At 39.6% G+C, this 17,144-nt stretch overlaps 1 protein-coding gene across 3 annotated transcripts in view; it reads left to right on the forward strand.

The window, feature by feature from the left end:
- The window catches only part of BTBD7 (BTB domain containing 7), a 50,993-nt gene that overhangs the window by 21,407 nt on the left and 12,442 nt on the right, over positions 1–17,144 (forward strand). For 2 of the 3 annotated variants that reach the window (XM_084207596.1, XM_084207597.1), the window contains 6 exons: positions 2,564–3,643; positions 12,395–12,603; positions 13,757–13,832; positions 16,028–16,188; positions 16,487–16,630; positions 16,859–16,972. In XM_084207596.1, coding sequence (XP_084063722.1) covers positions 2,564–3,643; positions 12,395–12,603; positions 13,757–13,832; positions 16,028–16,188; positions 16,487–16,630; positions 16,859–16,972 — 1,784 coding nt within the window. The remainder of the gene's footprint in view (positions 1–2,563; positions 3,644–12,394; positions 12,604–13,756; positions 13,833–16,027; positions 16,189–16,486; positions 16,631–16,858; positions 16,973–17,144) is intronic. The other variant, XM_084207598.1, reaches the window with a different exon arrangement.

The following is a 17,144-nucleotide window of genomic DNA, read 5'->3' on the forward strand; positions in this document are numbered from 1 at the left end:
GTATGTCTAGGGGCACGAATTAGCAATTGCTTTTGAACAGCATTTAATAGATTGCTACCTTTCAGTATAGTGCTGAGGAATAATTAATTTTTTTCCTACTTTTAATACTGCTACCTTATGAAGGAATACAGGCAGCCCACAACATTGTCTTCCAGATTCTTTCTTTGAGGGGTATGGAGCCACCAGCTGTTGTGAACCCAGAGATGTTATGATGGTGCATCTCTGTTTCTTACAAAAAGCAGTTGTATTGTGGTGCTTTTGTAGCAGTGCTTCATCTGTTTGTAAGGGTTAATAGCGCTGTTTGCAGTACATCCAAAGTTAAATCTTGTAAGTAGCTCAGGGTACACAAAGGTTTGAGTGGCGTTTTAGTATTTTGTGGTGATTCATGTGCAAGTAATACCTCACAGCAGCCTTTAGGGAAGAAGGAAATTGAGACTTGCCGTGTCCTAGTTTTTCTCTAGTGGAACGTTAGAGAATGTTCTGCACTCAAATTTGCCATTAGAATCCAAGGTACTTCAAACAGAAATGAGCTGGCATGTTCTCTGGAAAGAGAATCTGTCATTATAGAGTGACCATAGTGTAGTTATACTTCTATTGTGAAATGTACCTCTTTAAATGAAGGAGAAATTCTACGCTTGTCTCTATCAGCAGGAGGCTGAAGCTCTACTTTTCCATTGTCGTATCTAGTATGGCATGTGGAAGGAATTTTTATGGTGGATTTTGCAGCACAACCTCTTTGTTGAAGTTGTCTTGAGTTAGTCCTGCTATTTCTGTTAAAATTGATATTCTTTTCACTTCTTGAAATTTCAGTATTATTAATAACATGTTGCCTGATCAAGCAAATTTTAAACTTGGATAAAATGGTTAGATGTCTTTCCTCAAATAAAGCAAAGTTCTTTCTCAAAGTTTTTACTAATAGAAGAATCATAAAACCACTGCATTGCATTGTTTGTGGGAGTTTTAATTAGCTTGACATAAAAGCCACTGTGTAAGTTTACTCAGTTATTGAGGCTTAAACAATGAAACAATTGACAAGCTGTTAGGTTGCTACAGCTGCCTTAGTCTCAAATACAGCTTTCACTTACTCCTGTGTCTTTCAAAGTTCAAGAAATACTTGAAATTACATGGTAATTAAATGCCCTGTGTTTTGTCAGACTTGGCCATAACATCACTGTCAAACAGCATCAGAAAACAGCATCACAGTGAATCTGCCTGTTACAGGTGGAGCTGTGAGATTGCAGTGATAGAACATGTTGTAAAAGGCCGCAAAAGTTCTGCTTCTAGGATGGGCTTTGGAAGATTAAAAAAAAGGCAACAAGCAGTGAAGCTGCACAAGTGTACTAACAGAAACATGAACTATTCCTGACAGAAAACAGACAAATACTATTTCAGATGAACCTGTGATTGTTATTGATTTGTGTAGCATTTGCAAATATTTTCATATTTTCTTCTCATTCTTCTTCAGTCCAGAAGTGGGAGTTTGGTTTGTGTACTTCCTTTTCTCTTTTCTTGCCATGTCTGAGATTCTTCACCATCTGGCTTAGAGGGAAAGCTCTGTAAATAAACTTAAATTAGAAAATAACCCTTAAACAGAAGCCTGACTCTCACATTAAAGCTATGGTTTTTTAACTTCTTTTTTTGTTTGTTTTTTTTAACACTACTTTGGTTTTTGATTACTTGTTGAAATGCAGATTCTAATTCCTTTTCTCCTCACTGAACTGCTATCAGTATGAGTTCCTACTAGATTTCCCTATAAATTATTTTTGAGAAGAAATAATTTATATATATACTTTAGTTGTAAAATGCTTTGTTCAAATGAGATCTTCAATAATACAGTAAAGCTTCCATTCTCCATATTGTTTCTAATGGTGTGTATGCACAAATGAGTATTTGTAGTTCTGCAGAAAGGAGCCCATTTTATGTATTTAACTTTGGCATTACTTGATTATTGCATGACAGGATTTTTGCTTTTCTTGCTGGATTATCTCTGAAAATAATCCCTGAGTGTTTTGGTACTGTATTCTCTTTTTTTGTTGTGACTGTAGCTATCTGATACCAGGTATGTGTCTATTGTTTTAGTGACACTTAATGCTAGAACAGAATTTGAAAACATTTTGAAACGGGAATTGTGAGTATTTCACTGAGATATTAGGCTTAGAAAAAGTTAATATAATTACACTTTTAATGTTACAACTGCAGTATTCTCTTCCTGCTTAGAGAAGTGTACCATATGCTATAGAGCTACATCAACTGGCACTGCTTGGTTCTTAAAATTGAATATATTTTTTTAAAAAACCCAACCAAGAAAAAAAAAATTAAAAACCAAACCAAAATATCCTGAAACCCAGCAAACTACAAACTTTGTAGATGCAAGTATAAAAGGCTTATTTCTTAATGGCCAGAAAAGGCTTCAGTCAGGTTTTCAGTTGTTAAATTATCTGATGTGAGGAGAAGGAAGAACTGTAGTATAACTTGCAGAGTCATTGATGGAGTATTTAGGTGTTATGGACCTTCCTTTTAAATTTAAAGAATAAATGTGTTCAATTTTTCTTTTTGCCTTTAGGGACATCATCCTACTCTCATCAAGGTTTTGGCTGTGAATCAAAGCTGTATAGCCTTGACCATGGCCACGAGAAACCACAAGACAAGAAAAAGAAAACCTCTGGCCTTGCCACCCTCAAAAAGAAATTCATTAAGCGGCGGAAATCGAGCCGATCTGCTGACCATGCCAAGCAGATGCGCGAGCTCCTCTCAGGCTGGGATGTCAGAGATGTTAATGCGTTAGTAGAAGAATACGAAGGAACATCAGCCTTAAAGGAACTTTATCTACAAGCTAATTTGGCAAGACCAGAAGCCAGGACGCTACAAAAAGACATGGCTGAACTTTATCAATACAAATATTGTACCGATGTAGACTTAATATTTCAAGAAACTTGTTTTCCTGTGCATCGTGCGATATTGGCGGCAAGATGTCCATTTTTTAAGACTCTGCTTTCTTCCTCACCAGAGTATGGGGCAGAAATAATAATGGATATTAACACAGCTGGCATAGATATGCCTATGTTTTCTGCTTTGTTACACTACCTTTATACGGGCGAGTTTGGAATGGAGGATTCGAGATTCCAAAATGTTGATATTCTTGTGCAGCTTAGCGAAGAATTTGGAACACCGAATTCCTTAGATGTTGACATGCGCGCCCTGTTTGATTATATGTGCTACTACGATGTGGTTCTTAGCTTTTCATCCAACTCTGACTTGGTTGAAACTTTTGGTGGAAGTCAGAACTGTCTAGATGAAGAGCTCAGAGCTCACAAAGCTATTATTTCGTCACGATCTCCCTTTTTCCGTCACTTGCTGCAGAGAAGGATACGAACTGGTGAAGAAATCACAGACCGAACTCTACGGACTCCAACTAGAATTATATTGGATGAATCTATCATACCAAAAAAATATGCTAAGGTCATTTTGAACTGTATGTATACAGATGTGGTAGACCTCTCCGTTTTGCACTCCAGTCCTTCAGTGGGCAGTTTAAGTGAAGTTCAGGCTCTTGTAGCAGGAAAATTAAACATGACTAGGGCTGAAGAAGCCATGGAGCTTTATCACATAGCACTGTTCTTGGAATTTAACATGCTTGCACAAGGTATGTAATACTGTCCTCGTTGCAGAATATATGACCTTATTAGAACAAGTTTTAGCAATTTTGCAGTGTAGGGATGCTTATTGTCAGCTGTCTGTGGCTGACAGTTCCTTTAGAAATGGAATTTGTTTTCCATCTGTAAATTGTCAGTAATGCATCTATTTTCTAGGGACAGAAGAAATGCCATGCTAGAGATTAAATTGTATGGCGCATCATCGTTGAAGCATGCGAAGCATGTTAATTTTATCTAGTATGTATAACTGGTCTTGAGATTTCTAATGCTTATCTGCTTTCTGTAATCCATTTTCTGGGTGTAAACTACAGAGATATCATTGCTAAGAGGAGGAAATATTTAGACTTGTTAAGAAGTGTCCCTATATGCTAACAGGGTGCTAAAATGTGAATTACTGTTTCTGTGGTTTATGTCAAAGACACCAACCCCGCAGTCTTGCTGTTGGAAGGAAAACTTGAACAGCTTAATTGCAGTAGTCTTAGGTCTTTAATGTCTGCCTGTCTATGAACAGAGCTGAAGGCAGGGTCAGTCAGTATATTCAGACGTAAAGCTTAGAAAGTTTTACTTCTTCCGTTATTTCTGAAGATCAGTCAAATCTTGATTACATACAACCTCCTGACCTGAATTACTGCAGTCTCAGGTGAGGTGTACAAGCCCTGATCAGTGCACTAGTGGTGCTTCTTGTGGTGGCAGGAGCTTTGCCTGAAGTTTTGTCTGTTGGTGTTTGAGCTATTTTGTGGCCATATGATGTATAATTAAGTATGAGAATTGCTTCAGGCCTTGCTGATGGGGAATAAGAATTTTACTTTTGAGCTGAGAGGGAAAATTGAACTCACTGATACATCAGCAACATAATTTGTTTAAATTAATTTTTTTAATAAAAATAACTTTTTACAGTAGGTCTGTACATCCATAACTCCTAGCTGTCAATTAAGTTTGACAAGATTGAAACCTTATATTGCAAGCTATAAAGTAGTTCTGAGTAAAATAGGAAACTTGATAAAGAGTGGACAGGAAAGGGCGGTATAAGCGCTGCAGGAAGAGGTCATATTTTTAATGAGTTCTCCTAATAGTTACATGAAACTGAGAGTGATAAGGATATGAGAAACTAATAGAACTACTGTAGCTCATGTGGAGTTTGCCATTAGGAAACTAATTTTCAGATTGTGCTGAAAGCTGAAATAATTGTACTGCAATAAAACTGGCCCAGATCAAAGTGGATGTGTTTTCTGAGGCAACATGCTGCAGGATGCAATTGGGCTGTTCTTAGGCTCAGAATCATCTGATCACAGAGCAGCCCAGGTTAGAAGGGGCTTCAAAAGATCATGGGATCCAACCTATCCAAATGAGAAAGTGAGCTTAGGTGAGATTGTCCAGCATTCTGTCCAGTCACTTCTTGAAAACCACCAGTGATGTGTCCTTGGGGAGATTGTCCTGGTGAAGTGATTGTTCTCATCGCAAAAACATTTTTTGTTGAGATGTTTTCCAGTGCAATTTACACCTGCTGCCCCTTCATGTGGCTTCTTTAGAGAAGAGAAGAGAACCTCTGTCCTCCTTACAGCTGCCCTACAGTATCTCAAGGTCTGGGAATACTGTGACAAGGTCCCCTGAGCCTTCAGTTCTTGAGGGAGAAGAGACCTAACTTCTTCAGTCTTTTCCTCATAGGCTAAGTTCTCCAGTACTTTGATCAACATCATGGTACTCCTTCAGATCCTCTCTTCTCTGTCTGCATATTTCTTATTTCTCTTGTTTCCTTCTCAGTATGTTTCAGAAGGGGCAAGAAGTTTTACCGTGGTTGAACTATAGTATTAAGTTAATTTCTATATGATATGCAAAAGGTAATTGTACTTGAGAACAACTCGGTAGATCAGCTGAAAGCCGGGAAGGAAAATGAGTTGAAATTAAAGAGGTGATGGAGTTTCTCAATTTTGATGTGTGCTAAAAGGATTTAACGTGGTCAGGGAATACTAATGAGAGAATTAAATAGTGAATTAAACCCTCAGTGAGACACTGAATAATTATGCACTGTTTCATAAATGAGCAGGGTGCAATTCTTTTCCTCAGATTGGAAACCTAAGCTGGAGCAACTGTGATCTGGAGGTGCTCTGATGTAGCCGTGTCAGTTATAGCAAAGCAGAAAAGCAATGACAGATAGAGAACTTTAAAGAGAAACTTATGTAAACGTAGAAAATATAAGCCATTTTCCTATCTATATGTTAGTAAATACTGAAAAATTACCTGATATTTTATTTGGTGTTGAGTTTGTTTCTGCTGGCTTTAAGTTGAGCTCACTTGGATCAGCATGTCCTAAACTGGCACTCTTTTCAGTAACGCGCTACAGAACGGTGCTGCTCTGCAATGGATATTCCATGAGTCAGTGGTAACAAGATCTCTACTTTTTCCTGGAAGTTGTCCCCCAGTACTACCTCTAGGAGAGTAATAAGACAGGCAGCAGCAGGAGTGCACTGGGCTTGCACTTCAGCAGCACACTTGAGTGGCTGGAGCCCAGGAGTGCAGCAGTGCAGGCTCAGTGTTGGTGGCCCTCTGGATGAACTGCAGCTGTAGTGTTTTGGGGCTGGTACAGGGATGTAGTGGCATTCAGAGGTTTTCTTCTTTACATAGTAAATCCCTTTCTGACTGCAAAAGTAGTGTGATTGAGGGGTGGGGCTGTTGTTACACACAGGGGAGAAATGCAGTAAAATCAGCAAGTGCTGAAATCTATTAAATTATCAAATACTAGAAAATGTAGGTTTGGCACTCCTTCAGATATTGAAATTCTAGATGTTAACGTCACCTAATTAGGATTTTACAAATTGGTGCTGCATTCCCTAGCTACAGGAGAAAGTAGTAAGCACTGTGTAGATCTGTATATGCCAGTGGAATCAGAATCTAATAGTTTCATACTTAATTTGCAGAGTTCATGTTTAGGTCACTAGTACTGTGCAGACATGGAAGAGCTGTTCTGGTATAATCTTATAACCAAAATTAAAAGGAAGCTTATTTGCTCAGGGAAAAACTATATGCCTGCATGTGACTGAGATCACTTAAAGATGTGCTTTAGTCATGACCACTGTTCTTGCTTCTGATTTAATTGTAGCATCTTGTCCTCACTTACATGATGCTTAACATGAGGTACATGGGAGATCTTAATTTCAGTAGTGTCCATCTTATTCCCTGATTTCACAGCTAGGAGGCTTCCATGCTGGAAGCTGTCACTCAGACATCTGACTTCTAGGTGTTATGCAGAGGGATGGGGAAGAGACAGCATTGTGTAGGTGTTGGAGGTCGCTGAGCAGGCAGGTCTCCTGACATCTCTTAGCTTGGATCTCTGGCAGTGTTTTTCCACTCTGTGGTGCAGCAGGTGTCCAGTTCTCCCCAAGTACTGACCGATCCCATCAGCTGGCTTTTGCAGTAGCTCATGTCTTAAGTTTCTTCTCTAGATTTCCACACCCTCGACAGAAGTTTTTTGTTTCAGTTCACTCCTGCTGGCCAATTGCAAACTTGCGAAGCCTTGTCTCCCTGGTTTCGTGGAAAATATTTTGGGCTTATTATGTTAAGTCTGGGCTCTGTTTCCAGTTCATTTTTCTCACTTCCACTCAGTTTTGCCTGGGTGTTTGTAACTGAGTGTCAAGTGAAATTGATGAATTTTAGAGCTTCTGATCAGCTGTTTTTATTTTTAACAGATTTTAGTTTGATTTGTCTTCAGGGACCTTTCTAAGTATCCAGATGTTGTAATTTTTCTTCAGTTTCAGCAGATGATTCAGCTTTGACTATTTCCATTCCTAACACAGTGATACTCCTTTTTCTGACTATTGTGATTTAATAGGTAATCTCCCTGTGGTGAAGACAGTGATGAGTATGTGCAATGAATTTTACCATCCAAGTAAACCTTTATCTAGAATTTCCTCTGCCTTCATCTTGATTTGTTTTTGCTGAGGATTGTCGCTTATCTTTCAAGAGAAACTGAAGTGAATCTTTCAATGAACTAATTTGAGTAAATGAACTAATCAGCAAACATATCTGGTCACTAGAGCTGATCATACTGACACCCATTTGTACCTAATAGGACTGTCACTGCTCTTAGGGGTGCTCTGGTAATTTTTACTGTCAGAAGTGAAAGTCCTCAGGGCTTTCACAGAGGCTGTGGGCACCGGAGCCCTCTCCAGGAGGTTGGAGCACATCCCTTAGTGGGATGTTTCTGCCTGCCTGTTTCTGCCCTCTGCTACAGTTTTTCTGTCTTCATGCTACCTTGCTGCTCTCTCTCAACTGTACTGGTACAATTATTTTAACACATTGATTCACAAAGATTTGGTTTAATGTCGCTTATCCCTTGCTCTTCTGTAGTACAGTTACTAAAATGAAATCAGTTCCCTAGTCCTGTTCATCAGACATTGTTAAAATACTCCCCACTTCCAGTCTTACTGGACTGCCCTGCTGTGGCAGGAAAGTTTGATTTCAGGTATATTCCTTTTATTAGATAGCTGTATTGCATATATGAATCCTCTACTGCATCTTGGCCCTGTTACCACTGTCAGGAGTAGTCCCACTGACGTGGTGGTACAGAATGTTTTGCTGTGATAGGCTTTTGGGTACTGGGACCTTATGAAATAGTTTTGCCTGAGAACCTTTTCTGTCTCCCAATTCAAAGAAGTTTTCTAAAGTAAGCTTGACAAAAAAACCCCTCAATTTCTGACTTTTTGCTTTGCTTCGCTTTTGTTTTAGGTGTTGAGTTTACTCTTGGCAAGAATATTCAAAAAAAATTCAAAAACTATGGTTCCTGTAATTGCCAGCATGGTCTCTCCTAATGTGACAAACTTAAAAAAAACTGAATGTCTTCCAGATTTCAGTTCAGTGTTAAGATTAATTCTTACTACTTTTCTTTCATTGGCTTCACTGGTGTGCACAAGTTTAGGGGGAAAGTCTTCACTACAGAATGAGTTAAATCAAGCTAATAGTTTTGTAATAGAAGGTTGCCTTACTGCCACTTTTGCTAATTGTTGAAGGCAGTTGACTTGTCTTCAGTAGGTCTGTCAGCTGTCCTGATCCCAAGCCACTAGCTAGAATGCTAAACATGGGCTCAAGCTGTTTCTGTCTGGAAGGACTGTGGGGCTGCATTTGGGAGAGAACTGTGGAAGTGGCCAGGGCCTGATGGTAGGAAGGCTCCATTGGCATCCAGCAAAGGGAGCGCATGGAATAGCATAATTTGTGCAAAATGTGATATCTTTCCCTTTTGTAGATTCCAGGTTGAATCTCTGAAGGATAGTAATGGTCGCAGAAGCTTGTGGGGCGCTGCAAATGGATCTTGGGAAGGTTGTTACTGCCTGAGTATTAAAAAATAATATTCACAGGAAAAAGTGCTCTATTCCACTGTGAAGAGCAGTATTGTGGCTATTAGATGACTACTTTTTTTGCCAAGTGGCTGATTGTTAAAGCAGAAAAAACCTCTGCCAAAGAAGAAAGGAAATTGGATTCCTTCCATAGCTAGAATTGGGTTGCCCCAATTTATTTAAAAGCTCAAAAAATGCTTTAATCATTACCGTATGCTTACTTCAGAAGAAATACTTTTAATAATCCCACACTTCTGACCCATTGCTAAAATTACTTGGGAAGAAGACTTTCATTTGCTAGTCGTCCTTAGTGAGCTTTTCACCTGATGTCATATTATTGTTAGTTGTGCATAATTGAACTTGACAGAAGAATTGAGACTGAGCTTATGCACTGTTTCTATAAATTGGTGTTGCTCAGATCTTTGGAACTGCATTTCTGGTGTCTTTTCAGGGGGCAGGCATCTTTACTTCAAAAGTAAATGTCAGATGAAATTCTAGGAATGGCATTAATTTTGAGATAAGGCTCTGCTCTTGTAGTCTGAGTTTCCTGGTGACTGATTTCAGTGTGTGGGTTTACTGCCTTTGAAATGGAGCAGTCCTTTTGTGTGATGTTTAGAGTTCAGGGGAATGCAGTTTCTGCTGAAGTCAGCTTGCATGCAAGCAGAATAATTGCATGCAAAAAATTGTGTTAGGATTTAGCAGGGGAGGGCTGAGTGCAGATGACCCTAAATAATGGTTTCAAACTATTTTGTTTCTTATTCATGGGAGTCAAACTCCTCTCTTAAGCAAATTGCAACTAGTCACCGCTTTCATTCATGTGCCAGGTTTGCTGCTAACTTAACATTTTCCTTTCTTGAGCCCCAAAAGGAAAGCTGAGAGAGACTCACATGACAAAGTTAAATGCAATGTCAGCCTTTTGCTGTTTGGGTAAAAATGGATCCTGAAGGGGAAAGCTTCAGACTTTATTTACTCTATGTTTCTGACATATGCTGAAGTATTTTGAGCTTTTTTTGATGATAAGTTGGGTTTTGGATGGTTTAGTTGCTTACTGTTTGTTTGTTTAAGGCTGTTTCTCAGACTCTTGACCAGAACTTTTTAAGACTTAAGATTTCATCCTTTAGGAATCTGGGGAATTCCCCCTACTAGAGGGGTCAGTTTCACTAACCTGTACCTCAGCCCAGGGAACGTATTTCAGAACAGTTCTCATCATCCGCTCTTACCTGTACTGGTGACGACTGGAGTGATGTTCCAAGTGCTTCCAACCCAGCTTTGTTGCCTGTGCCCTGCTCGCTTAAGGCCAGTGCTTGCCATGCAGGTTAGAGGTCAGTATCTATAATGAGGCATCTGTTGTTACTAGCAGGAGTAATGATAATGTGTAACCTCATGGAGATTGGTGGCTCTGGGAAGTGCCATACTATTTCAGTATGAAAATGGTGAAGGACAAAGCAGTTGTGTTGAAACATGACTCACCACTCACCCCTTTGTCAGAAGCAAATGGAGAGTCTGTCTAGAGATGCACTGTGCATGTGCTGCAGGGGTCACAGATGTGTGTGCTTTGGGTAGCCCTTCTGTCAGTGGCTGCATTCAGTCTTCCTTTTCTTAGGTGAATCACATGTGAAGAAAAATCATCCAGCTGCTTGTTAAGGAAAGTTTGGTTTAAATATGAACTGGTGTAAAATGCATTACTGTTGGGGGACAGACATTACTCTTATAAATTGCTTTAGGAATTTAATAAAGATTATGTCCAAAATTGTGTTTACATTCAGGCATATTCCTGAAAAGTTTAGAAAATTTTAGTGGTAGAATATTCTTCTTAAAATTACCACATGGTGGTTGTTACAGTATTGGGTACAAATATGTGTGTCTAATAGGACAGGTAAATTTATGACCAATCTCATGTTTAAACTGTTGTTTTCTACTACCTTCTTAACCCTCCTGTTTAAATTCCCAATTTAGTGACTTTACTTCTAAGTAGTAGCTCCTTTGACAGGTTCCCTTCTACTTGAAGAAGCGTGTTCACTTGTTACTACCTACTCCATAGTTTTCACATTATTATGATGGAAATGGAATGAACATATATTCTGTATATATTCATATATTCTGTATGCTGCCCTATGTAGAAAAGTAAGATTTTTCTTTCATTTCTCTTAATTGTTGCTAGTGTGTTTTATCTGTATGCAGCCAATACCAAAATATGTAGCATCAGGAGACCTGTCTTTGCCTTGACTAGGGCTGAGATTACTGTACTAAACACTTTTTTACTCAACTTATTTCAAGAGCTCAGTAATGTGATACACATCCCTAAACTACAAAGTTTAGTTTTTAGCCATCTTTGAAACTGAGAGAAAAATGATGACGTATCAGAAGTAAAATTGCAGTGTAGACATGTAGCTCTGAACTCTCTAGGCTCCTCTTATAGGCATAAACACAACTGTAATTTTGTGGCTGTAGTGGGTTGAGACTGGAATGTATAATTCTGAGAATTTTTTTCTTTAAATTGCTGTCTTCATGCTAAACCAGATGTACAAATGAAATCAACAGAGTGCTATTGGAGACTCCAAGTTATCAATGTTGTGGTATCATCTGTCTTAACCCCTTAGTCCCAAGTTCCCACGTTTTCAGCCCTCCCACAGCATGTCTTCCCTCATTTCTTCCAAATCAGCTCCATTTCCCTTCAGGAGTTTTAACTATGCTCTCTGTCCTTCAGAAGATGTGTACCCTGTGAAAGAGTAAATCCTAATAAAGCAATGGGTAGGAAGAAACTGTAGCAGTCTCTCCATAAATCTGCTTCCCTGTCAGAGAATGTGCTCCCTGTCCTGACACCCTCTGTGCCTTGTTGGATACTGTGGCCATCATGGTGGCCTGGAGCAGCCATCCACTGCTTCCTGCCTTTTCTGAGTCAGAAAATGATGCTTTGCTGCCCTCATCCTGTACTGAGTAGCTGAGTACCAGCACTGTTACAGCTTATGTTTCTTCTCCTCTGCATGGTCTGTCTCAGGAGGGCCCATGAGCCAAGTGATACCTTTGTTACAGTTCATGGGTTTCTGGAATCTGCTGTGAGCAATAGTGACTCAAATTCTCGATGTTAAAATGTGTTAAACACTCAGATAACCAGAGGGGGTTCTGATTGGGTTGAACTAGCTTTCCAGTTGTTTATCCAGGTGTGCCAGCAGCCATGATGCTTCATGTGCCTTTAAAAAATGAACAACTGTATAGTTGGAATCATAAACTTAAAATTATTGTACTTCTGGTCAAAATACAATCTTGTTTCCAGCCTTGATCTGTAGGGTACCTGTCTTTACTCTCACTGCGTGTACATAACCCTTTCTACTACAGACTTAGCCATGTGTATTATTCCTTCAGGGTCAAAGTGCCTCTGTACCAACACTGTTGATTGCTGCCCTTGTTTGGTAGGTTGTGAAGATATCATTGCTGAGAGCATCTCCCTGGACACCTTGATTGCCATTCTGAAGTGGAGCTCCCAGCCCTACGGTTCCAAGTGGGTGTATCGGCAGGCGCTGCATTTCCTCTGTGAGGAGTTTACCCAGGTCATGACTTCAGAGGTCTTCTACGAACTCAGCAAGGACCACCTGCTCACAGCCATTCAGTCTGACTATCTACAGGTAACCTGCAGTGCAGAATACAGCTGCTAGAACTAGCAGGATGTGTTCTACCATGATTGGAAATGCTTGGCAGTAGTGGATTTTAAATTGTAGGCTGAAGAGGGCTTCTACACACTAAGCACTCCTTCTAGAATATGTAAAAAATTAAATGGAAGTAATGATTAAGAAAATTGTTTTGTTCTTGGTTTGTAACACAACCCAAATGTGGTATATGCTGTTGCTTAGAAGTCTAATAATAGTTCATAAATGCATGCAAATTATTTTAAACAAAGCATTTCTGAATCTAACATTTGCCTGGCCTGTTTAAGAGATTTATAAAATTACATGATGGGAGTAGTTTTGCTCTAACGACACATGCTAATTTGGGGCAGTGGGAGCTAATAAACTAGAAATGGCTCAGAAAACTCAATTTATTCTCATGGAGAGGGAAAAATACCATCTCTGACAAGTATTGCACAATTTTTTTTTTTTGGTGACTTGCCTTCAGTGATTGTGTGGTTTTAGGGAGAGAGAACTGTACTGGCCAACAGAAAGATACTGGATTTTTGCTGCCATTGCTCTTCAGGGGAGATATCTTTATAATGATGACCACCCCTTAATAGCTTAAAGGTTGTTAGATTTTTTTTTTAAAATGCATTCATCTCAATCTTACTTTTTTGTAAAGGATTAAGTGCTAGAGATTATTTAAAGTGATTTTTTTTCAAGTTTTGTTAACTTAAAGCATTTCAGAAATGACAGTTAACAGTAGTGTTGATCTTCCATGACAGCTTATATTGCTGAATTTGTAATGTTAAACAAAAGCTTGTTGAAATACCCAGAGGTAGAACTGGCCCTTTTAATTAAATTTAGTAATTCAAACTTTATAGCTGTAAGTTTCTATACTAAATAAAATTTTTCTGTCTGTACAAAACTTCTTCCTCTTTGTAGGGATTCAGTAAGTAATATGAATGTAGAAATTATGATGGTGATATACCTGTAGTACAGCTTAAAATATTAGGAGAAAGTGGTAAGCAGATCATAAAGGGCAAATACATCATGCTATGGTACAACTGTGTTTCTTTAGACCTGTAAAAGACCTGTGATTTTTTTTTTCTTTTGTGTGTGTGCATGTGATATTAAGCATGTACAGATTACTGGCTTGCTCTTTCTACAGGCAAGTGAACAAGATATTCTTAAATATCTGATTAAATGGGGAGAGCACCAGTTGATGAAGAGGATAGCAGATCGAGGTGAGGATCCTTTAAACTGTGCTAAACCAAATAAACCAAAATTGATGGCAGTTCTATTTGGTAAGTCTTAGGGAAATTGACTCTTCTTTGTCCATAGTATAGTCAAAACACAGCAAATGCTCTTGCTTTCTTTAAAGGGTTTGTTATCTAAAATGAGAACACAGCATTTTCAGAGAGATGGGATTGGTTAGCCTGAAGAAGAAAAGGCTTAGAGGGGATCTTAGCAAAGTCTATAAATATCTAATGGTAGGAAGCAAAGAAAATAGAGCAGCACTTTTCTCTTGGCACCCAGGACAAGATGAGAGGCAGTGAGGCTGAAGTACAAGAAACTGTGAAGGTGGTCAGACCCTGGCACAGGGTGCCCAGCTGGATGCAGTGAAGGGCAATGTGTTGTACCTTACCTGGGGAGGTGTGGGAAGAGGACAGTGGTGGTGACTGAACCAGACTTTTAGAGGCCCTTTCAACCTCTGTGACTGTCTGATTTTGACATCTTGTTGGTTTCCTGTTGTCTCAGAATTATTTTTCTTGTAACTAAATCATCAAATAAAAACCCCCTGGGGTATCTTGTTATGCAGGCTTCTCACAGTAGTCTTACTCTTATTTTACTGTGTCAGCCTTTCACTTCAGTTTGAGTGTGTGTCTCTGACAGGAATCTGTGGTAGTGAGAAACAAGCCAACAAGGGGCACCAGTGTTTTCACTAAAGTAGATGTAAATGTATTTTTCTGAGCCTAGATGACATTATTGCTACAGTGTTAACTTCAAGGGCAATCTTACTCGTGTTGGATATGGGCAGTAGGTTAAACATGTATGTCCCAAATAACAAATGCAAGAATCTTGTAGTTGATCCGCACTACAAAGTGTCAATCACATAGTGCCACAAGAGGAGCAGAAAGGGAAGAACCTGCCTGAGTAAAAACAGAGCAGTGCTGGTATAACTACTGCCTTGGGAAGGCTGCCCATGCTTCTGAAATCCACTGTTACTGCTTTGTCATGGACATGTTTTATGAAATGCAACAAAAAGTTAGTTAAAGGATATGTTTCTAGTGTCCTAAGTATTTACCTATTTGCAAAACAGTATTTCCCAAGTGTTTGTCCTGGGACACATTAGAACCTAATGGAGCCAGTTAAACAGTAACAGACCTGGGCTGGGGCAGAAGCTGCTCCTTTGGGATCACTGCACAGCTTCTTGCTCTGGCATTCATTAAGTAAACAGCTCACATCTCTTATCTGGGATCAAGAGAAAACACAATAAGCAAAAGCAGAAATAATGGCGACGCCAAATTCGGTCAGATTAGGGCCAGATCTAGTCTAGTAATTTCATTTAAATTCCTCAGTGGCACTCCTTGTATTGCAGCTCTGAATGTGTGATGGTGTCACAAAGCATTAGAGAACATAACGAGCAGTGGCCAAAACTTGAGCTGCATGTACTGAGGCAGGGTGGGTATGTTTGACAGGTGTCCTCAAAGAGGGAAGCTAGTCAGTCAAATTCTGGTTGGGTACAGTACCTAAAATACACACGTGGACTGCATGGTCATCTTGCTGTCTCCAGGAAGCTGCCACTTCTGGTACAAATAGGTGTCCTGCGACAATGAGAGCAATTTGAGAGGGCTTGACACCATGTTACTGATGTGGGTTACACAAGGAAGCTAGAATAATGTATCCCTGAGGACTCTTCAGACCATAATTGATAGAAAGTGTCTTTGAAAACTGCTGGGGAAAGGCAGAGGAGCTACAGGAGAGTCCTTGGGGGGAACTGCTAGCAGGGAAGTACAACTGCTTTCATGGCATAGCTCTTAATAGAGCTTTCCAAATGTTTATGGCAATTGCTATGTTTGTATTTTCTGCCTGGCTTACACTTTGAAGCTGGCAGCTGTGCCAATGAGCTGTGCTGGTATAAACTGAACCTGTCTCTGTGGATGATTCATATAAGATTTTAAGGTGTGAGGTAGAATCGTAGAATCCTTTAGGTTGCAAAAGATCTCGAGAATCATGGAGTTATACCTTTGACCAGTCCACCACCCTGTGTCCTGTTCAGTTGTTAGTTTTGTGGAACAGTGCTGATGAGCCCTACTGATACAAAATGAGAATTTTCCTTCCTTTCCTTTAACCTCCCCTGTAAGGTAAGCCCTGTACCTCCCACTATCCTCTCTAAACTTTCTGATGAAAACTTAGCATGTCTTGTTCCTTCCCACAGAGCCTAATTTACTCAGTGGTACTGCTCACAGTGTGAATAAAAGAGGTGTGAAGAGGAGAGATCTTGACATTGAAGAGCTGAGGGAGATCCTGTCTCCACTTTTACCTTTTGTCCGCATTGAGCACATCTTACCCATGAATAGTGAAGTACTGAGTGATGCAGTAAGTCAGTAGTTTCATACAAATACATCTCTGCATGTTACAGTGTTCAGGTGTGAGGGTTTTTTTGCTTTGGTGGTGTTGGTTTTGTTTGTTTATTTTAAAGATTAACTTCTAAAATGTTATCATTGAGAGTAATAGATGTGTAACACTTTTTCTGGTTAGGTTTTGTGTTCTTTAAATCTATCAAAAGGCTGAAAAAATCAGTGGTGTAAAGATTCAGTGTAAAGAATGCATTTATTGCAAGTTTTTACCATATTAATATTTTAAAAACCATAAAACTCTTTCTTGATTCTTAAAGATGAAGAGAGGCCTGATTAGTACCCCTCCTTCAGACATGCTACCAACTTCAGAAGGTGGAAAGTCAAATGCCTGGCTGCGGCAAAAAAATGCTGGAATATATGTGCGGCCAAGACTGTTCTCACCATATGTGGAGGAGGCTAAGGTAATATCAGCAACACTTGACTGTTCTCAGATTGGAGTCATCAGGGGGTTCTGTAAACAGGGAAAGATTTTGGGATGTTTTGTCTCTTTACATGTACTGGCCTAAAATACTAACATTTTCAGTTTAACAAGACTTACAAGATTGATCATCAGGCTCAAGTCTCTAGAACTGGTCAGAAAAATTTCAACAAAATTTTTTTTTGTCGAAATTGAAATGTTTGCGAGACAGATCTTGATGAAATTCCACCGGAAACAAAGCAGCGTTCTGAGGGAAACCTCCCTGGTTTCCAGCCAGTTTGCCGGCCCAGCTCCTCGGCAGCCCTCCCGGCAGGCGGATGGCAAGGTGAGAGCCTGAGAGTCCCAGTCTGCAGCTAGTCAGCAACCTTGGTGCCAGCTCTTTCAGGCTCCCCAGCTCCCACCAGAGTTGGGTGGGGAACTGCTATTCCACTCGGCAGAGGACTGATATTTCATCATCTTGTTTAAATCAGAACATACCCAAAATCTTGTGATCCTCC

This window comes from Fringilla coelebs (assembly GCF_963513975.1).
Source record: "Fringilla coelebs genome assembly, chromosome: 6".
Lineage (NCBI taxonomy): Eukaryota > Metazoa > Chordata > Aves > Passeriformes > Fringillidae > Fringilla > Fringilla coelebs.